This window comes from Vicugna pacos, chromosome 16, assembly GCF_048564905.1.
Source record: "Vicugna pacos chromosome 16, VicPac4, whole genome shotgun sequence".
In the NCBI taxonomy this organism is placed as follows: domain Eukaryota; kingdom Metazoa; phylum Chordata; class Mammalia; order Artiodactyla; family Camelidae; genus Vicugna; species Vicugna pacos.
This window is the reverse complement of record NC_133002.1, coordinates 1541133-1564483: the sequence shown is the minus strand read 5'-3', so window position 1 is coordinate 1564483 and position 23351 is coordinate 1541133. Positions and strand designations below refer to the sequence as shown.

Below are 23351 nucleotides of genomic sequence, written 5' to 3'. Positions count from 1 at the left end.
CTTTGTCTGCTCCTGGCCCTGGTTTCTCCCCGAGTCACCCCACGGAGCAGGTCTGTTGCTGGGCAGCTTTGGCGGTTGTCAGTCAACCTGACTGCTTTACTCCAGACGGTCCTTTTTACACAAAAGGCCTCACTGAGGCAGAACGGCTCACCTTTGATTTGCTCACCTTTCCCATGTAAAGCCGGCTCGGGGCCTCGGCTAAGCACGGCTGCGCTCGGGGAAAGCCTGAAATGTGGTCTGTTGGGAAACAAGGCTTTTGAAAGTGTTCTCTGCAAGGTGAGATCCGAGCTTGGGTTCTGCTCGAAGGGAGAGCTAAATGGAGTGGGCTGGAGCAGAAGTAGCAGAGAGAGAGGCAGCAGGACGGGTTTGCTGGAAGGCGCAGGAGAGCGGATGCAGAGGCAACGACACAACCAACTCAGTCTGCGTAACTTTCAGCCTCTGGAGTTGGGTAGGGATGTAACATTACCAACTCACCAGACGAAAGGGAAAGAGGGCTCCGAATTGGCTGGGGCAGGACTGCAGGGTGCAGAAGTGCTGGGGCCCGAACCCGCGCTCCTCATGAGCGCTCGCTGCCTAAGATCCACTCTTTCTGGGCCAGTGTGGCCATTGGCCCTCTGGACTGAACAGGACCGGTGCGCCCACCGGACCACCAGGGAACAAGCCTCGCCATGTACTCCCCTGGGACGCGCATCCACAGACCAGCCAACTCGAGCCCTAAGGAGCCCTCGTGCACCTCCTGTGATGCCTCCAAGCCCACTTCCGGGGAATGTCACACCACAGTGTCACACCCGACTCACCAGGCCACACATGCGGACAAGATCCTGCAGGTTCCTCCCCCTGGGTCCCTGGCCTCGGCAGAACTCATCCAAGGGCCCCTGGACTACAGAGCGCTCTTTCCCCAACACCCACCTGACTGGCCACCCCCACCCTAAACCTTATTCACGGCTCCCTGGGGCCCAAAGTTATGGTCCCCAAGATAGGATTTTGGGGAAAAAAAGACTGGAACTTTTATTTTCGGTTAGCTTTTTTTCTCACCCTTTTTTATTTTTGTTCATCTATGCCTTGGGAGGTACACAATATTTTAGCACAGTAGTACACATATGTCATTTATAAATAAGTATATAAGCTGTTTTCCATATAGATGGCCATATTGATCTTTCCAAAACTAGAAACTAATCTTTTCCCATCCCTTCTTATATCCATCAGTGGATTCCTTGACTCTTTTAGGATAAGAATTAACCTCAACGCCAGAACCCACAGCCCTGCCTCCAGGCTCACCCCTCTCCCTCCCTCCGCCCTCTTCAAACCAGCACAGGACACACCCTGACCCTCCCGCCCCAAGTTCACACTTACGTTCCCCTTCAAGCTCAGCCTAAATGTACTTCTCCAGGAAGCCTTCCCCAAACCCTGCTGGAGACCTGGTTTCCACGTTATGCAAACCTGAAACACCCTATGCGTTTTTGTAGCATTTATGGTTAACTGTTCTCCAATAACGGGTCCTGTAATAACTTGTTTAATAGACGTGTCCCCTGCCAGATGCAAATGCAAGGACTGTACCCCACTCCTCAGCTTTGGTCTAGCTCGGGGTCAGAGCTCCAGATGTTTGCTGTGAGCCAATCAATCTTTCACCCCTTTGCACCGTACGCTCCGGCCCGTAAGGAACAGTTTGCCGTGCCCCCAACTCCCCAGCCAATAGCCAAGCTGCCTAACTGCTCCGGCAGTTCCCTCAACTCCACTCGGAGGATTTCTCCTCTCAAGATGCAACTCACAGAGACAACCTCTGAGAGGCTTGCCCTGCCCTGCCCTGCCCTCTCCTCCTCCGGGTCCCTCCTGGTTCAGACAAGCACTGCCGCTGTCCCCACCCCAAAACCCTGCGGTGTTTTCACACCTGCCTCCCTCTAGCCTGGGAGCTGCGAGTCTGAGGCTGGGTCTCTACAGGGCCCAGGAGAGCCCCAGGAGACTTTGCCCAATCCATGGCCCGAGCTGTGCTCATCTGCATAGATGTGCTTTTCCCCCTCGTGCAGGATGCTCTGTGCCACACTCCCGCTTTCCATCCTCCTTTCAAAGCCATAACAGTAATAGTGTTACACCACCACCTCCCAAGGCTCTTCCCATCGACAACACCTAATCAGGCCTGCTCCTGAAAAGGAACCCAGGCTGCAGCCGGCGAGAGCCGGTGGCCACACAGCGCTGGGTCCACAGCTCCATGGGGCAGTGGCCGAAGAGGGCTGGACCTGCCCCCTCTCCCAGACATTCCTGCTGCGCACACCGGGCCTGAGAAACAGGTGCTGATGGCGGCTTCAAACCCTCTCACCAAGAGAGGAGGACTGTGGGAGAGGAAGCCAGCAAAAGACAGACCCTGTGTCTGCCTGACACGTTCCAGGACATTCTGAAATCGAAAACGGCCTTTGATCAGTCCCACCTCAGCCAAGCAAGGCCTCTGAATTTCAGAGAGTACCAGACGTGGGTTTCCAAAAACTGATGGGAGTCTCCACATCGCTTGGCAATCGGCCCTCCTCTTCTCCCTCCTCCGCCCTCTTGCAGTGGAGCAGCTGAGATGTCACCCAAGCGGCAGCCACAGTCCTCACGCCTGCGGAGCTGTATGGTGCCCGGACGGCTGCAGCCTCAGCTCGGGAACACAGGTGGGCCCACCCCACGGCTGAGCACTTTATGAACACTCTCATGCAGTCCCAGCAACCACCCTGAGAGGTAAAGACTAGTCCTATATTATCCCACTTTACAGATGGGGAAATTGAGGTCTAGCAAAGTCAAGTGAACTTTCCGAGGTCACGCAGCTAGGAAATCATTAGGCCCAGATATAAAACCCTAAGACTGCCCGCCTCCTAAGCCTATTCTCTTAAACCCTAAGCATGGCTGGTTCCCACCGCACGCTCCTTCCTTCTTCCTCAGTCTACAGATGAGGAAACTGACGCTTGGGGCTGCAAGGCAACTGGCCTGAGGTCAAGTTCAGCGAATCAGCACCAAGCTGAGAAGGAGAAGCCAGGCCCCTCCTGCTGCGACGGGAACATTCACACCATGGTCAGCGGCTCTCCCTCCTCCCACAGCCACTCGGCAAAAAGAAAACCAACCCAAACCCACAGGCCGAAGAAGGAAGACCCCCTCAGGTGGTCCAACCTGAAACGAGCAGGTCAGCTCCTCTCTAGGGCTCCTGTCCCCTGCCTGGACGGTGGAGCTCACTGGCTCTCTGTCCTTGTCCTTTCTGCCACCCTCCCCCAAAAGACCGAGTCAGCACTGGGGAGACCTGGAAGCAAGGACCTGGAGCCTCAGCACAGAATGAAGCGTCTGCCTGTGACCTGGCACTCACAGGGCCCTGGCCTCAGAGAAATTCAATCATCACCCAATTTGGAAACTAAGGAAATGAGTCATGCCTCTTCTAGGATGCCCAAGAAGCGGCCTTCACTCACAGAGAAGGAAACTGAGGCAAAGAGCACAGGCCGCGAGATGGTCATGGCCCCACGCCGCTGGGGACAGGGAGCGGGCAGATGGAGGCAGAACTTCCCCGGGCCTGGACGCCCCGCCCTCGTCAACATCCTCTCAGAAGATCCAGGAGAACTGCTGTATTTCTTCAGGAGGCAGGCCCTCATCCCTTTCTCTCCCACTATTTATTCCCTTGGCTTTTAAACCCAGAAACTTTCACCAAAAGGTGAAATGCAAAAAGGAGCCACGTTTGTGACAACGTGAAGCTCCCTCATCAAGCCACCAAGGTCTAAACTGGCTCCTAATTAATATTAACCCTCCAAATCAGAGTCATGTTCAGAAAACCTTGGATGAAGAGACACAGGGCGGGAGGGGAGCCTCCAATTTTCTTCTTACTTCATCTGGAAAATTAAGAGCACCGCTGATTTGAACAAGAAGTCATCAAGGAAAGCAATCACAACTCCACACGGCCCGGAGCACAGTGGACTTGGACGTGTAACCTGCCACTTTCATGCGCTGAAATTAAAATGATTGTGGCAAGAATAGCAATGATGGTGTGGGTCTGTCTCTCCTCCTTCATCCTTAGAAAACATCAGAACCCCTACAGAAGAGTCTGAAGGAGATCAGAAAAGAGATCTTCCTTCGTTTTCACAGTAAGCCAGCAGAAGACTGGTCAAAGACTGCACACCTCAGTCCTTCACATGACGGTGTCTCCCAAGACTCTTCACCTAAGGGGTGATGACTAGGGCAGCGAACGCAGTGCGCTGAAGTGGGGAGGGGCGTCCGGAGACCCTCCACTCCAAACCCAACACTTATTTGCTATTTCTGCATTAATTACAATAAACTGCTTCATAGCCTAGCGATCACTTAATGGAGCAGCAAATATGGCTTTTTCCCTATAATTAGTCAATGTAATCCACTACTCCTTCCCTCCTCCCAGCCACCCCTTTCCATCCTCTACACGCTAACACTCACACGAGCCCCACCCCCCCAGCCCAGGACCCACGTATCATCATAATCTTGTTCCCATTTCCAGCAACACCTGGTGGGTGGATTCCACCCAACGGGTTAAGAAATGGAGGGGACACATTTGGAAATGAGCGAGGAGATGAAGACAGGCAAACTGTAGATGCCCTAAGACGCTGGGGGCTCCCTCGAACAAGGTCTGAGGGTCAGGGACCCACCAGGTGAAGGCTGAGACCCGCGGGCATTACCTGGAGCTCCGCCTAACATCCTCCCACTCACACCACAGGACCCAAAGGCTTGCGGATCAAAGCCTCATATGCCGTCCGCAAATGTAAACAGTTCTATGAAAAGGTAACACCCCCCCCCCATTCCAATGTCCTCCCTCCCTCTGAACTGTCCTCATTCACAGCTGGGAGCCTTTCTTCCCCTGAAGTTAGTCCTTCCTTCTTAGCATCCTCCAAACCTTGTCAACCCATCCAGCCTGCGCTTCCAGTGACCACAAGTGCCAGAGGAACAAGCCCACCTTCATAGGCTTGCAGATGCCATCTGAGGCTCTGCCAAAACAAAAGTACTGTCTTACCCTTGAAAAGTCAGGTAGATTAAGGATACCAACATCCCCCTCTTAGGGGCCGTTTCTCTCTACTCGACGCAGTAAGGACTTATCAGCTGACTTCAGGGAGCCTCGTCTCCAGCCAGAGCAGAACACTTTACATCTTTCACAGTTTCAAAATATAAAAAACAAAACAAAACAAAACAAACCCCCCCCAAAAAAAAACCCTGGTCACAGGAGAAGGAATTAACATGTTCTAAGGGTCAACCATACACCAGGTGCCTTGTCTGTAGTCTCACTTCATACCCACAACCCTATCATCCAGTTTTTTAGGTGCAGAACTGAGGCTCAGGAAAGTGTAGAGACCTTCCTAAGGTCACGGAGTTAGTGGCAGCAAGAATCAAACCAGGTCCCTATGAGCCCAAAGGCTGTGCTCCTATCAAACCACAGGCCTCATTCGTTGTAACACACATGCTTGTCCAAATCCAAGTTGCACGGCAGTTCCACTCAAGTGGTATATATTCATATACAAACACACATCCACGTGTGTGATTGTACACTCTTTTTGTAGTTCTCAAATATTACATTTTTAAAAAATGGTTGAAGCAGAAAACTGCTGCTTTGAAAATAACTCTCCAACTACCAAGAGAGAGTCACGCTGCCAAACCTGCCGTAGGACATCACTCTTCTGAGCAATACCTTAACTTACACATCATCGTGCTTACTGTGTGCCAGACACTGCCCAAGTTCTTTAAATGTTGACTCATGTAACCCTCACAACAACCCCACGAATGAGGTGCTGTCTCCATTTTACAGATGACAAAACTAAGGCACAGAATATTTAGATACCTTGCTCAAGGTCACATAGCTGGTAAGTGGCAGAGCAAGGATTCAGACTCAGCCTGTTTCCAGAGCCCATGCTCTTAAACCCAAGCCACACCACTTCAATAGAAAAGAAAAACAAACAAAGGCAGTGATTCAATGCAGGGTCGGGGGTGGCGTGGGACCACGCCTACATTTGGAGCTTCCCGCCCACCCCCCAATATTTTCAGCCCCAAACCTGTATGACCCCAATTCATTCACAAGCTGGTTTCATGATTTCTCTATTGGCAATAATTGTTCTATTCAAGCTCTCCTGTCCATACCTAAGACAAGAGCCCAGGGGGGCCCAAGGAGCTGGTCTCTAGGCAGCTTTTTTTAAAGCTCCTGTACAAGGGGAGCTGTTTGAGGATGCTTGAGTTCACATCCACAAAGCAGTTCCCGACACTTGACGCCCTGAGCAACAGTCCTACCCCATAAACACCATCAGTCCTTCTCCCAGGATGCCCAGGGGTCTGATCATCCTGACTCCACCATCTCTGTGCAGCTTGGGGAAGAACTCGGTGACTGTTTCCACGGTACCTTCTGCTTAATCCACTCGGGCTCACGCTGGAGAGGGGCAGCGAGGAGAACCAACGTCGTGAAGGCGCAGGCTCCCAGCAAACAGGATGATGGGGTGATAAAGGCAATCACAACATGCGAACATGGCAGCGAGCCAAAGCGCGCTGCCCGGGCGGGACTCATGCTCAGAAGAACTTTGATTGAATTCTTTCAGCAAGTGCAGCAGAAAAATTCATAATGAGTCGCCCCCCACTGCCACTCCCCACTGTGTCAGTCGGGGTCTACAGTTGTGCGGATCCAGGGTAAAATCATTTTTAACCAGGATACAGGACATGTACGGACGTTAGCCTGAACATGGTGTACTGCAGGGGGAAAACAATGATCAAATCCGTGGATTTTCCTTTTCAAAGCGATTTAAGTAAGGCATTCTGCCATAATCAGCTTTACTACCCCTATTAGCACAGGAAAACAAGTTCTGAACCTGGCTCCCTAGTGAAAAACGCAAAATCTGTATAATTAAAATTATACTTGTGAAATTCAAACACACTTTAATTTCCTAAGGGCCCCCTAATCAAGCCAGAAGTTCTTCCCTAAAACCAATTATCTGCTTTGAAAACAGAAGAGGAAACAGATACGTGTAGCAGTCTTGTGGAGAGTCACAGCCCAAGTTTTTCCTAGGTTCAAGCATCCTAATTTGATCCTTTTTCCCCCGATGAAACAGACAATGAACCTACTGGTCGGTTTTTATTAAGTGTTATGTGTGTAAGTTTAAACATTTTTGTTTGCCTTTAGCTACAAAAATGACATATTTGAGAGATATTCCACAGGGAACGGAGTTGAAAGGGATTAAAAAAAAAAATAACAGGTATGCACCGATAAAAACACCCTGTATTTCCACCCACTCTGCCCTGCTCCGGGTCCTGACTTTTCTTAATATCTCTCAGCAGTTTTTCACACACTTGCCCATCACTACTTACACCAGGATGAGGAATGAGATGGAGAGTTCAGCCTCATTTCTGGAAGTGCCTGACAACAGAGCCAGGTATGTCCTCCTAAAGTCCAGGAAGGCAGCGAGACCCAGGCTCCTCACCTCCCAACCAGGTAATCTACCTGAAATAGTGCAGCTTTTCTTGAGTAACTGGAAATTCTTACACAAGAGCAACATGGAAATACGGAATACTGTCCAAGGCACTAAAATATTTAAGAAGTAGTTGTTGCAATGTTCCACTTATACCATCAATATGAAATGTTATCAGGCTAAGCGTTTAAAAAAAAAATAGAAACCTTCTGCCAACAGGTCTTCTCTTTCCGACTCCCTGGAATCCATCTCAGAGATGAGAGTGTTACTGACTTTTCACACTCATGGCCCTGGTGCTCCAGCCATGCCCAGCTCCGTGATGTCAGCCTCGCAAGCCAGGTTTCAGCAAGATACTCAGACAGGAAAGCAAAATGCCTCCCGGCTTACAACGTTACCTTTACGTAGCTGGGGACAGGGCACTTGCCACACGTGGCCTCTCCAGGGCGGAGAATACTGCAGCCAACTGATCAAGATTTGGTGTTAAAACTTTCATCGGAAGACAGGAAATGCGTGTCTTCACATACACACAGGCGCCCACACGCGTGTGCAGGAGACACACTCAGCTGAGGGCACGTCATGGGAACTGCTACCTCACTGGACCCCTGCCCCCCTCCCACCAGAGCGGTCACCTCATTAATGTCACTCAGCCTCACGTTTTGCTGCACTAGGTCATCTGCACTCTGTTCCCGCGAGCCGGCTGCCATTGGAAACTTCTGTTCTTTGGGAAACTACCAAAAGCTTGGAATGGAGTAAGAAAAAAAAAACTCTTACAGCGTTTCTCTGCTCACACTTTCCCCTCCTCCAGTTTCTTCTCTTTGGTGCTTTATTCAAAATCACTACAGACGCAAACCATGCTCTGAAAGTCATTTACAACAGGCCTGCTTTGAAAGAATAGGAAAAAAAAAAAAAAAACAGAGCTAGTGATCGCAGTGACCGGTCTATTTGCAATTGCCCAAAGAGAATAATTCATTTCAGTGGAGGATATGGATGAAGCCCTGAATACATTCCAACACCGTTTTCTGCCCTTCAAAACAATAAAAATGTAAAAACCCAGACGAAAGAAGGCCCCGGGTGGCAGGAACGAGACTCTCTTGACCCCCAAGGAATTTATTCTCCTGGATCTTCTAAAGCACTCTCTCCCCAGAATGCATCATCAAGACCATTTTATTAGATTTTTCTAAACCCTTGAAATTGTCACATAATTGAAACAGAAACAGCAATTCAGAGCTCTGAATGGATTTCTTAAAAAGAAGACTCCGGGCTGGCCCAACATCCCCTCCTTGGCCACTCTCACCCCTAACCTAAATGTAAGGCCTTTGCGTACAAAACCCTATTTATCTTTTAAATCCTCCCCTGCCATAAAAGTTACACGTTCCCCTAATGCCTTAGATTTCAGGACATTTGGGAGAAACTCATCCCAGACAACAGGCTAAAAAAAGAATCCATTAGCATTAACTTGCCTGTCACAGCCAGTGACAAATAAATGAATGTGATGCTTTCAGATCAGTCATTGGTGGAACCACCCCCAGGCAGATAAAGACCAGGACTGGGAGACAGAAGGCTTGCAGGGAGACCGCTCACACAGCAGTGTCTTAGCTGTCCCCTGGCTGCTCCCCAGGACCTCACGCTCAGAAGCAGCAAAAGCAGGCATCAGAAGCAGAAAAGGAAGTGCACTCCCCATGCCCATCGAGCACTCCCAAGGTAAAGGATGCATGCTATTTCCCGCTCGAGAGCCAGGACCCCAGGGGCAGACCAAGCCACCGACACAGACTTTTCCAAATCTCAGTGTGCTGTTCTCTCCATCACCCCGAGAAAGGGCCAACAGTGCCCATCAACCCATGAGCTGCCAGGTAAGGGCCTCGTATGATCCGAGCAGCGTCATCTCTGGGGATAGTAACAGGTAACTAACGCCTACACTGGACCCACTATGTGCAGGCATCACCCTAGGCCCCTCCATACGGGCTGACCCTCTTAATTCCCTCAATAATTCTACGATGGAGGATATACTAAAAGCCCCACTTCACAGATGAAGAAGTGGAAGCACAAAGCCAGAAGTGATTTGCCCGAAACTGCACAGCTAGTAAGTGGCATTTACCTGTGAGAAATAGGGTCTTACAAAAAATAGGCAGTGGAAGCGAACTTGAAGCTTCCTGGCCGGAGTGGAACAAATTCTATTCCTCAGCCTGAGTGTTTTACAGCAGTCAGGCACAGGGCAAGAATCCACAGCCTACCCGCCCATGTTGGATGCAGTGGGGTTTAGTGGTGAAGGGAGCAAGGACTTGGGGTTCAGATGGACTCTGGACCAAGGGCCGCCCCGGAAACTAGTTCAGTCGCCTTAGAAAACCTTCTTGTCCTCCTCTGCCTCGGTTTCCCCACCTGTCCAATGGAAAGAATACCAACTACTTCAAAGGACGGTGGTAAGGATTCAATTAAAGGAGATTAAGGAGACAGAGGCTTAGTATGGCTTCTCGAACACACTGACACACAACGTGTGACAGCATTATTCTGAGTTAGGGTTTTACTTTTCGATGATTCAAAGTCTCAAAATAAAATGAAGAAGTAGAGCAGCTAAGCACCCATCCTGAGAGTAACTTTCCAGACAGCTGGGAGCACGCCGCCATCTACCCCCGAAAGAGACGGGAAACAGGGACACCTTGTTGGATTTGGGGCCCCACGGGATACCTGTCCCCGCCGGACCAACCATCCTCGGCTGCTGCCACAGGGGACCATGGGCTGCTCAGTACTAAGACTGCACTTGCTCACACCTCTCCCACCACACAGAGAGCAGAGGTCGTGATTCCAAAACCTCACATTCCCCTCACCAGGCAGCCCCCCAGCCAAAGGTGACTCCCAGCCAACACCACCTATGAAGTCACAGGTCAGGCTGCACTGAGCCACAGGGCACAGGCATTGGTGTCATGCCGAAATCTGTGATTTCCACACCCAGAAATGACATCGCGATGTCTACCTACGGTCAGGTCAAGATCACAACCAAGATAAAGACAAAGCACAGAACTGTGGAATTTTGCCGACGTCATGGCCCCTTGTCGGAGAGGAACAGAGAAGGCAGAAACAAGAGAACGACAGGGCTCTCTGGAGCTGCCCCCCCGAAGATCAGGACTGGTATCTACCCTGAACATCACCCCTCTAAAGGGTCAACAGACAGAGAGAACGCAGGATGAATTACGCTGAAGGCACAAGTCCAGGGTGGGAAGTTCTCTGTGCAACTGCACAGCCACGATCCTGTCAGTGACCCCAGCTTCTACATGGGTCCGAAAGAGCTCAGAAAATCGTCCGGAGCAGCCCCACGAGCCTGCATACCCACAACAGGTTGCCCAGCACCTGCCAAATAAAGCACAGACTGGGTTGCTCAGCCTGGCATTCAAGGTCTTCCACCAGCTGGCCCCAGAGCACCCGGCAGTACACACACACCCCTCGCCGCAGCTGCACGTCCTGACCTCCTGGCCCCCAGTACAAAGAACCGCATTCCTGCCATTCCTCCTTCCTACCTGTTTGTCAGAATCTGGGGCAAAAACCACCTCCTCCAAGGGGTGACCTTCACTCCTCCCTTCCTCTAAATGCTGCCCCTGCCTCTCTTCCCGGGCCCCCCCCCCCGCGCTCTCTCCTGTGACACACGTGGCACCCCCTCCTCCCAACCTGGACGTAAGACCCTTGAAGACGAGTGCTGTGTCTCCTTTGTCAGTTTGCATCCACTCTAAACGGAGGTCACAGCATGCAAAAGAGCACTATTAAAAGCTCAGGGTTCTTTTTTTTGGAATTAATAAAATATGCTCGTGCCTTGAGCTATTGTCCAGTAGAGGCGATACAGCATGAACCTAAATAACCCTAACTCAGAACCAAGCACCTAACACAGTCCCTGGTGCTGAGCAGAGACTTGGTAAAAAAGTACTGAACACTGAAAGTGGCATCTGAATGTATTAAAGACATGGTCCCTGCCTCCCCCACCCCATCAAGCACCCCTGCAGAGGTTTTCACACCTGCCGGCACGTTGTATGCTTGTTCACGGGCTCACTGCTTCTCTGCCCCACTGGGCTGAAAGCCCCATGAGGGCAGGGCCTTTGTCTAAATCTCCACACCATCCCCAACCCGCACACAGCACCTGGCACATAACAGCTGCTCAGTAACACTGGTGAATAAATGAGTGAGTGCCCGGCCGACGCCTAGTGGATGTATGAATATGTTTTTGGCTAAATCATTATTGTCGGAAGAGCCATAACCAGAGAAAAGGTAAAGTGCCGTGGAGATCCAGAGAAAGAAGCATTACGTCCAAGAGGGAGCAGGGATGGCTTCGTGGAAAAGGTAATGACTAAGCTGGACTTTGAAAGAGGGGTCTGTTTCGCACACCAAACATGGAGAGAAAAAGGGGCAGTGCAGACGGGGATCCACAAGAGGGCAGCTATTCAGAGAAGGCGGAACACACCGTTCTAAGCAGCAAAGGGTTAGCCGAGTTGGGAAACAGTCTGGAAAAAGAGCCCCGTGCAGATCTTGAAGGACCTAACCTACCAGGCTGAGCAGTTTAGACTTTGTTCAGCAAGCATCAGGAAGCCAGTGAGGGTTTCCTAAATCCCCCCAAAGTGGGTGTGTACACACATACAGAGTCAGCAATTAGAAACAATGAAAGGCGCTCTCAGTAAATGGACACCCCAGACCAGACAGGACAGATACGATGCGCTCCATCTCCCTTTTGTGTTCTCAGGGCTTTCGGCCGGAGAACGTTTGGGTTTAAATATACCAGATAGGACACGGAGAATGGATGCAGCCTCAAGAAGCACCCAGGATGGTCAGCTGGTTCCTCAAAGAGACCCTTCCTCCCCCCACCTCCTTTCCTGGAGGGGCGGGGGGGGTCTCAACCGTCTGCCAAAACATCTGACACAGAACACAGGCCCCGCCGGCATCTCAGCAGACTGACCTTAACACTGAGACGAAAGCCTGCAAGAAAAGGCAAAATCCAGGGGAAGGACATTTGTAGGACGAGGTGCCCCTCCCTCCCGAGCTGACACCTGCTGCTGCCGGAACGCAGGAAAGAGCCGCGCTCCCCGACAAGAAAGAAGCTAAAGCCACTAATCCCCCAAGGCCCTCGCTGTTGCGGACGAGGGCAACAGACACCCCACCACATCCCTGCTGGGGACAGAAACCCAGCGGCAGGTTGGTTAACTGTGGCTGCCCAGATGACAGCTGCAGACCATTCGAGATGGCAAGACGCTAGAAGGACCCACCCCACAGCGGCAGGGGCAGGCCAGATGCTGAAAACTCACCCCTCGCCCTTGAGAAGCTGCCAAGAAACTGCTCCCCTGGAATAGGAGGTGCGTGTGCAAAACGGCCGGCTGCCCTGAACCCATCTGGATGTGTGCTCCACGCAGGCCCTTCCAGGGAACAAGAAAACCTGGCTTCCAGCTCAACCTTGCCACACTTCGGCCGAGTGGCCTGGGGCAACCAACATAACTTCCCCTGGGTCAGCTGCCTCTGTTTTTTCAGAGGCTGGGTTCAACTTACTCACTGAACCAACAGTTAGTTCGGGAACACTAACCATCAGCACCTCCCTGCCAGCAAGGGGCTTGCATTTCAGTAAAGAATTAAGAAATTTCCACCATCATAATCTTTTTACTCTACAAAGATAATTCTCTAATAACAGTATCAGCAGACATTCGCTGGGTGCGACTTTGTGCCAGGCTCTTGGCAAAGATTTCTGCATTCCTCTTGGAAACAGCTCCAGGTGGACACTACACAATCTGTTTCATTTTTTTTGTTTTGTTTTGTTTGTTTTGTTTTTTCATGATCCCTGTTTTAAAGGGGAGGAAACTGAGGTTTGCAGTGGCCAAGGTGACTCACCCACGATCACCCAGCTGTGACCAAAGGCAACCGGAAATAGGTTGAAGAAATGAGATCTCCCTCAATCAACAGATAAGGTTCTGGCCTCTAAAACTTGAGGAAAACGGCGACTTGGGGGAGTGGGGAATGCTTTATTATACACAAGGATACTGAGGGCAGATGGTAAGTGATGGCCAGACTCACTCTGGCCGCAAGACGCTTGGTTTCTCCATGAAGAGGAAGAACTCACAAGCTTGAGCAGAACTCTTGGAGGTAGCCAACACTTCTGCCCAAAGCGACCTTCATAAAGCATAGGACACGATCCCAATCATTCCCACGTCTCCAGCGGCTTCAAATTAAGACATCTTTTCAGAGCAGCAGGACCATTTTAATATTTAAAGATAGAAGGGGGAAACCTTACATATTTTACAAAATGAAATAATCATCCGGAGAAAGAGAAAGATACAGAACAGACCTATCTTCCTCTGATCAAAATGTACTTCACTAATTAACGGCCACTACTCACTCTCCAAAGAGTCACCCCTTGACTAGTTAATAATGCCCCTCATACTTCACTTGAGACGTGAACATTTGTATCGCACAGAGGCAGAAATGAAAGGCAGGATTCAAAACCTTTCCCTTGGTTGTTCATTACAATTCTGGTCAAAACAAATTTTTATTTATATGATACATTAAAGAATATTATGACAGTCCTAACATGAAATCTGTTCTTCTCTGCCAGGGATTTTCTTTCGTATTAAGTTACAGTTTCTTTCCCCCAGCCTTGTTTAACACCTCCACGGAGTATTTCTCTGGCCAGTGTTACCCAAGAGGGACAGCCAGAAAGCAGAGAAATGAATTTCAACCAAAAGACACACTGACGTACCAGTGACAAGCTCTCCGCCCAGTCCCCGAGGAGGGACACAGTTCACCTGGCCACTCAGACCCTCACACGTACATACAGAAGCGGCACGGAAGGGAGATGATAATAAATAAATAAATAAATAAATAAATAAGGCTTAAGTTAAGGTTCTACACTCCTGCTAGCTGGGGTATGGCCTCCAACACTAACTTCAGTCTGAAAGCCGCAGGCTGGACTCAAATTCTATCGAAAAATAACCAATGACAAGCCAGGCCCTCTCTCCCCCACCTGCCCCAGCTCCCAACCACCACACCCCACCAATCCCCCAGCTGCTTCACTGGAGCCGAGCAACACCCCCCACAACCATCTGAAAGGTGCCCTGAGGGCTCGGATGGAGAGACACAGCAGGCAGTGTCACACAATGGGATGACATCATAGGGGTTGGGCGAATCACCCAACCATGGAACTTCAAGGTCTTGAGGCGCTGGCTGTGGTTCTGCTCCTCACAGCCTGGTGTCCACTCAGAGCCACCTCCTCCCCAGACCCCTCGGGGACCCGGCAGGACAGGCACAAGGGAGAGCGCCCAGTCCTGGGCCCGCGGTACCACTTCTCAGGTGCCTTGGTCTCCATCTCCAGAACATGGAGATAACGCTAGTACCCACCTCACAGGCAGGAGGTGAAGACTGAGTGCGTGAATACACATCACGTCCCTGCAACAGTGTCTGGCACGTCAATTCAGTTAATATTATCAGTATTCCTGGACCCCTCCCAGGACTGGTACGCGGGCCTCACAAAAATAACAAAAACAGCAGGTAACATGTATGGTATGATCATGCACTAGGTGTTTTTTCAGGCACTTTCCTTTTATTAATGTTCTGCACCCAAACTCAACCAAATGGGGAAACTGATGTCTCAGGAAGTTAAATGATTTGCCCAAACCCTCACAGCTAATGAGTGGCCCAGCCAGGAGCCACACACAGGTTGCTGAGCTTTTTTTTTTTTTTTTTTTTTTGTCCGAGGTTTATTAGAAATATTAAAGCACAGCAGAAAGTTTCAAGCAGCTCCACGTGGTGTTTATCACAACGATGGTGATGAAACCCACTGTAATAATGGGGGTGCTCATGAGGACAATGAGCCACAAGGCCCTTGCCCTGGGCCAGGCTCTCTCACTCTTCACCACAGCCTTCTGAGGAAGCGACCGTCATCACTCCCATTTTACAGATGGGCAAACTGAGAGCAAGTGATTTACTCAGGGCTGCAGGACCTGGGATTCAGATGGAGACAATGCACAGGAAAGTGCTTTAGAAAGGGATGTGTGTCATAAAAAGTAAAGTACTGTTAGGAAATCCCTAGAATGCCATGGAAAGATGTCCTCCTCCAACTGGTTTAACGTCAGCTCACATCCACAGTCTGATAATTCACCTAAAGCATCCCAGATGCCAGGGGGCAGGGGCGTGGGGGGCGGTGAGGATGTACACTTTGACAAGTTCAAGGAAAGTTCTGCCTCGTTTTTAAGTCGAATGCACCACTGAAAAACCAAATGCCAAAGTCTATTAAAATAACATGTTGCCTTCCGGGTTTAAAAGAAAAAAATAGGGGTGGGGAGCAGCAAGAGAGAGGAGAAAACAGGTCAAACCCACGGTCTGACCAAGTCAGGGATTTTTCCAGTTTCCCTCTAGGGTAATTTGATCCGAGTTCAGGGTGATCAAATGACTAACCTGGAAATTTGAAGATTCACACTTATGGAAGAAACAGCAATTCTTCCAAACTCAGGAAACACTGCTAATCCTGGAAGCCTTCTGAAATGTCAAGGATCACATGCAGTTTGGAAAGCAACCTTTAAACACTTAAGACGGTCCCAAAGTTTGTGCTCAGCACAGAAATAATCTAACCTCTTTGGTTCATTAATTCCCATTATTTGCTTAAGCATTAGGGGAAAAAGTGCCTAAAGAAAAGATTTCACTATTTTTAGTCCGAGATTTATGTTTCCTTCTAAAGAGAGAAGGGAAGGGAAAGAAAGGGAAGAAAGAAGAATTATATGGAAAAAAGAAAAAGAGGGGGGAGAGAGAGAAAGAAAGATGAAAGGAGGGAGGGAGGGAGGGATCGCAAGCCAGGCTCCAACCTGAAATTCTCAAAATATCCACAATAGCTAACTATTTCTTCATTAATGTGCAAAACCATGCCTCCTTTTGCACAGCTAGAAGGTTCCACTCCTGGAAGACCATGCTTAAAGAAATAAACTGAATTTGTTAAAACCCCAGCCCTTTCCCTTTATGACCTGCAATCAAATGCTTCACCTTTTCCCCTTTCCCTTAAAAGATGCAGAAAAACTATTTCTTCCAATATTACACAGGGAAGAAGAAAGTATAATTCAAAAATGCAAATTTAGTGAGGGAGGGTAGAGCTCAGTGGTAAAGTGCATGCCTAGTATGCACAAGGTTCTGGGTTCAATCCTCCATTAAAAAAATAAATAAACCTAATTTGCTTCTCACCCTCAAGCTCCACCAAAAAAGTGCAGGTGTAGCGTAGAAGCCATAAGCCCTTTAAATTTCACCTTTGGTTTCATGCAGCTGTGTTCTCATGGCCACACCTGGCAAGCTCGGTGAAAATGATGTTAACCACACGCTTGAGAAAAAGCGAAGGCTTATCTCGAGCCTTAAAGCAAGTCCCATGGTCCTACAAGGTGACAACATTTCCAGCACTTCTCCGCCCAGGGCACCAGCATGCCCAGATTTATCCAGCCTACCTGAAACCAGCACATCCACCTGTTCCTTTGTCAGATGAGGGCTTTATGAGTCTACAGAGTTGTTTTTCCAGGAAGAAAAGCTGTTTACTGAAATTCTACTCCTCTCCATAAACTCCAAGTTGTTAGGCCTCAAAAGAGGACCCTCCAAAAAAGAGTCACGAAGAAATGTCCAACTTTTCCTGATAGGATCCCAGCAACACTTTAAAAATAAATAGAACGCTCGCATATGTATTGCAACAGACAGAGCTACATCCTCCCACGAAGGATCCGGGTTGCCCCTGCCCCCCACCGGAGGCTCAGAACCCATCCCAGATGCTCCCTTACAGACACATGGTTATCTTACAGAGCGCCTGGCCTGGCCTGGCTTCTCGCAGCCACACGCTGATACCCTGAAGAAACGGTGCGCACCAGGTTTCAATGCTTCATTGCCAGTGCTCTGTTTGAAACTCGAAATCCTTGGTAACCACCTCTGAGTGCTAAAATCCTATTACTGATTCTCCTACTTACCTTGGGTTGCGCTCGACGAGGAAATGCAACTTTGGGGTCAATCTGGGGGAAAAAATGGAAAAGCCGGAGTCAATCACGGTACTTTGAGGGGAGGAAAAAAAAATTTGATTAATCACCTAGTTATTAATCACTCATTTCTCAGGCTTTTCACCCCCACTTTTAGTAACTTCTCAGGCAACTCAAAAGTTTCCTTAAAGTTTGATCTCAATTTTAATGGTCCTTCCCAAAATGTAACAAATATAGCCAGCCTTTCTGAAATGCCCTCCCGTGTATTTCAATATGCAATGCTCTTAATACATCAGATCTCATGTGTTCTTATTTAGGAAGGGGCTTCTGTTTCATAGGCACTGAATACTAAATGGTACCCACATCTAATTAGCAATACATGGCTGGGAGAAGAGGTGGGGACATTGCCATTAAAAAAAATCATAACCTGAAAATTACATGGAAGACTCTTCCCACAGTAGGTAACTGGATAGTAGTCCTCATCAATGATAACTGAACAACACAGCTAGGGAAGGGGATTCCAAAAATTTTCTAAATCAACACCACCCAAAAACTCCCCATCCACATCCAACACGATGCTCTGTGTGAATGAACTCATTCGTTTTAGCAAAAGTAAAATTACCCAAGATGAATCAAAAGGATAAGTCATTCTGTAGTTAGTCTTCGTAAGAAAGCAGGTGTCAAAAACCATATCACCTGAGTTAGTTCTTAAAATTAACGCTAAAAAATTAAAAGAAACACAGGAGCTAAATGCACCTGAATTTTAAAAATCACAGAGGGTAAAAATCTAAGAGCAACCTAAACCCATATTAGAAAAGTAAGACTATTAGGGGGAGAGGGTTAAAAAAAAAAAACCTACTGAACAAACGCAGTCAGAATCTAGTATAACAATTAGGGTATCTCCCCACCCCAACCCCAGTCCAAAAGGAAAAACATCCAATATTGCAGATCAGACATCTGCAGATCTCAGATTTTGGCTTTAAAACTCAAAACAATTCCCACAGAAGCATTTGAATCTAATAGGCTGATCTGAGGGGGGAAAAGTTGTTGGATAGAAAATATGGGGAGGGAAGGGATGAAAAAAATATTCCCATTGTTGGTTTTCATTAGATTTCTAAATGTCACAAATCTCTGGGTAAAATTCAACACGGAGCGTGGCATGAATACTGCTACAAGTTATTTATTTATCCGCTTTGGCTTTCATATTAAAATTCTCCCCTTTTAAAATGTAAATCTGGACCTTGTTTTCAGTTCTGCCATGGGGGTGGGAGGCAAGAGTAATGCTTTGGAAAAAAGCACGGGGGGGGGGGGGGGGAGTCACACCACAGCTAATTCTGTTCCCAGACTTAACATCCCCTAGGACCCAGCCGCTAAGACATAAAGATTTACCACTTTTATTAAGGTAGTTTAAAGACCCAATAAAAGTCTGCAGCATGTTTTCCACCTTTAAACATCACCTGAGAAATGAGAGATTACTTTGCCAAAAACTAAAACAGACAAAAATCTCTGATCTAGGAAACTACCCTTTCATGGAGATTAACATTACCGCAGCTACAGGTGTATTCAGCACTGACTAGAGCTGTCGACAAGAGAAATACAGCAGGTGTGGATTTTCCATTCTGTTGACCAAACGTAAGACAGGTACGTCTTTTCATAAACACTCCCCCCAGAGTATTTTTCTTTTTAGCTGATCAGCACACAATTGCAATAATAAGTCACCTTGTTTGCGGAGTAAAAGGTGAGGGACATTTTCAGGGGGAAAAAACAGGAGCTGGAAGGGGGTAGGCAGAAGTAAAGAAAGAATGCTTAAAAAAAAAAAAAAGACCTAAAATTACAAAACTCAAAGCCAATTCAGAATTCCTGTATCGGGTTATACCACAATCAGAGTTGTTCTGTGTGCCAAGTGTACACGCTGCAATCTCCCAAGGAGACGACAGGTCAAGTGCGGCAAATCCCAACCTTTTGCATATCCCTGTCAACTGTGTTTTTAAAAAATGAACAAAAAAGAAAACTACCAAAAATGAAAACATTAGTTAGTTAGGTACAGCTCTACTTACTGGAGCTACAAATCCTCTAGAAAAAGACTAGGGTACTATTTGGGATGCGAATGGCCGTTACCTAAACAAAGCTTTTAAGGTAACGATAAACAAGATCCTCGTTTCCATGTCAATAAACCAACCGCTTCTGCCTCCTGCACTGAACGTTGAAACAAAGTCAAAAGCTAGGTTACACTAAATAATAGTGACCAAAACATGTCTACAAAACAATTAGGGAGGGGAATCTGCAGGCTCTATGAGGGCTATGACCCACCAGCCACCAGAGAAATCAAATACTGTTTCTCCTACCCAGGGTGGGCGGAGGGGCAGATAATCAATTCCCAAAGTTGCCGTGAAATATTTTTCCTCTTTCATTATACCAGCTTTTTGAAACGTCTTGCCAAGAAGCCAAGGAGATAAATTTGCTCCAGACCTCCGTTATCACCTTGCAAACGACTGTCCCTGAAATTAAAGGATCTGAAAGTGCAAAAAAGCTGGGCCACAAGCTATGACAAGTCTGGTGCAATTCATAAAGCAACTTAAAATGTGGAGAGTGGGGTCTTTTCTTGGAGGGTAGGGGGCACGCACCTGACCTCTGATCAGAGAAACAGGGTGAATTTGCAAAATCAATTCAAGGGCACCCAAGGTGGCCAGGTTTTGCTTTTCTTCTCTTCCATTCAGTGTTAAAACCAAAAGGGACCTGAGGAGAGATCACTTTGTCCCACTGCTTTATTTTAGAGAAAAGGAAACTGAGGCCTAGAGGCAGGGAACAACTTGCCCAAGCCCCTAACAGGCAGCTGGGACTAGAACCTGACTCCCCTGCCTTGTCCCACTCTGGCACCACAGACAGGTGAGGTCCCCAGCAGCTCAGCACTGCATCCCGATGTCACCTCAGGGCCCCTGCTTTAAGTAGATGTATAAAAACCGTGGGGACATTCTGGTAGACCTACGGGCAAAGCAGGAGAGCCGTAATAAAAGGTTATGAACTCGCCTCCCTCCCGCTCCCCTGTTAAATGTATTATTACACACTGATATTTTCTTCCCTCCCTCTTCTGACCTTAGAGACTTTTACCCCCTCAACAATGGACTTTAAAACCTTCCAATGCTGTAAAAGTACCCACGCTCAAAATGAAGGATCTGAGAAAGAAAAGGAAAAAAAAAAAACTCACTTTGAAACCAAAGGCTTTATCGGCCTTAGATTTCACACCATCTGGAGTCACCCACCGGATGCCTAGCTTGGCTCTGGGAGGTCTCCTTCCCTCCCCAAACCCAAACCTCCCCAAACAAGCCCAAGAAGAACCTGTTGCCTGCTCCGTGATTAGCGCCCCCTCACCTCCTTCCGCCCCTTGCCCTCCCTGCCCAGGCCCACTGCCCTTCTGGGCCCTGAAGCAGGCTGTACCTTCTAAGAGCCAATTCCCACAGCCACAGTTGGTAACAACGCGGGCTTTTTGGGGCTGACAAAGAAAAGTTGCCTCTGCTCGGTGGTGGACTTTCTTTGCATGGTCTTTTGGCCGGGAAGATAGCTTCTCCCCAAGCCGACCCCTCCCCCCAAGCCCAGACTTGGCAGCATCTGGAGCTGCAGTGGGACAGGCTCTAAAACGAAAACCCCAAACCCAGCAGTGGCAGCAAACTTTGCAAGCTCTGCTTCAAAGTACCTAGCTCACACAGAAGCAAAAGAAGGCACTGTCTCTTTAAATAGGGCTGTCAATGCCGAGATCGGTCCTGAAAAGGGGCGAACAGCAACAACAAGGAAAAGCAACCTACCGTCTTGGAATCTAACTCATGGTGGGGCTGACCTAATACTTTATCTACACTTGCTGGGTCTGCGAATGTGACGAAACCGAAGCCTCTGAAATGAGACAAAGAGGGAGAAAAACAAACAAGAAAATGTGACACCACTAAGAGCAACAAGGAGTGAGCCCTAATGCAGAAGGGAGAGCAAAAGTTGCCCCCACGCACCCCCCACCCCCTACTGCCCTCCCCACCCCCTCCGGTCTACAGTCCTCCGCCTCGCAAGGAAACACATCAAGGTTAATGGGGGAAGTGGAACGGGGGCAGGGCGAGTGGAGGTAACTTGGAGAACGCTGGTGTCTCCACTCTTTCGCCACCTCAGTTTCTCTCCTCCGCACCCCCCTTCCCTTTCTTTAACGCTTTGTTTTATTCCGAAGAAACCCCGGCACTTAGAGGAGATTCATCCAGCTTTCTAAGAGGGGCTTAAGAGTTTGGGGAGCTTGGAGTGTGGGGGAAGCCATACATTAAAAAAAAAACTATATGGAAAGTGAATGAAGCTGAATGTCATTTTAAACAGGAGAAAAAGAAGCGACGGGAAAATGACTTAAAGCGGAGAAATGAGAATCTCTGTATCCAGAGTTCAGCCGCAATTAACAATAACCTTTGGGGTTAATAGAGGGGGGGAGCGACGTTCGAAACCAGCCACATGCCTAAGCCCCATTCTAAATCCGCTTAGCTACTTCCGAAGACACCTCCAAAAATAACACTTAAACTTTGTTCTAAAATAAAGACAAAATCCAGAAGGGAATGGTTTACCTGGAGCGTTTCGTAGTGGGATCTCTCATGACCATACATTCTCTAATTTCTCCAAATTTGCTAAAATAGTCTCTAAGGCTATCTGTAGAGAGAGAAGGAGGGGGGGAGAAGGTGTGGGGGAAAAAAAGCAATGCAAATTTTGATCAAGGACAAAACCCAAAAGTAGTTTTCTGTTGTTATTCTTGGGGGGGTTTTGCACACGCGGGGGAAATTCGGCAACAGAGGTCGCGTAGAGGGCTCGGAAAGGATTTGCTATTTAAAAAAATAACCTTGCACAGGAGAAGTGGGGAGCCAATGGCGGGGGGGCTCCTACACCGGGATAACAAAGAGCAATAAAGAAGCCAAGAAGGGGGGGACCGAGGCGTCCCCCCCTCCCTCCCTTACCTGGTGAGGTCTGCCAGCTCAGTCCACCGATAAACATTTTACTAGAGGGAGAAAACATAACAGAAGTGAGCACCGATGTCAGATCGGCCATTTTGACGTGTAACTTACAAAAGCTAAAAGGAAAGCGGGGGGGAGCGAGCGAGCGAGAGCCGGGAGGTGGGGTGGGGGAGAAGGTGACGGCGAAATGCAATCCAAAGGTGTGTAACTTCCACGGGGGGGGGTGGGGGCGCGCGGGAGGGGCGGGGGGGCGCGGGAGATGCCCGGCTCCGCGCACCGCCGTCCCCGCCGCTGCAAGGAGAGCGAGCCCGAGGCGGCGCGGTGGGCAGCGGCTGGAAACTTACCCAGGGTCGTGCTGGGAGTCGTTGGCGCTGCCCGAGGTGCCTTGGCTCCCATTTGCCTCCATATCTGAGCCCCCCCGCCCCCCCCACCCCCAAAAAACCGAGCCCCACAGCGATCGGAGCGGAGCGGCGGCCGGCTCCGAGCCCCGAGATCTCCCGCTCCCTCCTCCCCCTCCTCCTCCCCCCCCGCCCGGGCTCCTCCGAATCTCTCTGCGAGCGGCGGAGCCGGGGCAGCGGCGAGAGCCGTCACACGTGGGCTCGGCTTAGCTCAGCCCCGCTGCTCGCACACCCCCCGTCCCCGCCCCCCCCGGCCCATCCCCACCTCTCCCCCTCCTCCTCCCCACCCCCATCCCCTCCTCCTCCTCCCCCTCCTCCCCGGCGCACGTGGGGCGGAGTTCTAGAACGTCGTGTAACCAATGCTGGTGACGTCACGCACCCCGGTGCGGCCCCCGCCTGCCCGCGCGCGCACACTCTGCCCCCCGCGGCCGGACCCACGGGGGCGGTGCGCGAACCCCGCGGCCCGAGGGGCCCCGCCTCAGGGCGGGCAGGGCGAGGGGGAGCGCACCCTGACTTCCCCGGATCACATGGGCCCGGGGGGGCGGCTGGATCGGGGGAGGGGGAGGCGCGGGGAGCTCGCCGCCGCTCCTCACTCGGGCAGGGGAGAAGACGCCCCCCACCCTCTCT

The 23351-nt window shown here is 49.6% G+C and overlaps 1 protein-coding gene across 8 annotated transcripts in view; it reads right to left on the bottom strand.

Moving 5' to 3' along the window:
* MSI2 (musashi RNA binding protein 2) overlaps positions 1–22954 on the bottom strand; it is a 376222-nt gene extending 353268 nt beyond the window's left edge. For 3 of the 8 annotated variants that reach the window (XM_072940163.1, XM_072940165.1, XM_072940167.1), the window contains exons 1-5: positions 22671–22954; positions 22330–22370; positions 21946–22027; positions 21163–21247; positions 17357–17398 (exon numbers count right to left, since the gene is read on the bottom strand). In XM_072940163.1, coding sequence (XP_072796264.1) covers positions 17357–17398; positions 21163–21247; positions 21946–22027; positions 22330–22370; positions 22671–22732 — 312 coding nt within the window. In that variant the 5' untranslated portion in view covers positions 22733–22954. Of the gene's footprint in view, positions 1–17356; positions 17399–21162; positions 21248–21945; positions 22028–22329; positions 22421–22670 lie in introns of those variants that run through there. The other 5 variants (XM_072940161.1, XM_072940166.1, XM_072940162.1 and 2 more) reach the window with 4 other exon arrangements.
* Between the last annotated feature and the right edge of the window lie 397 nt (positions 22955–23351).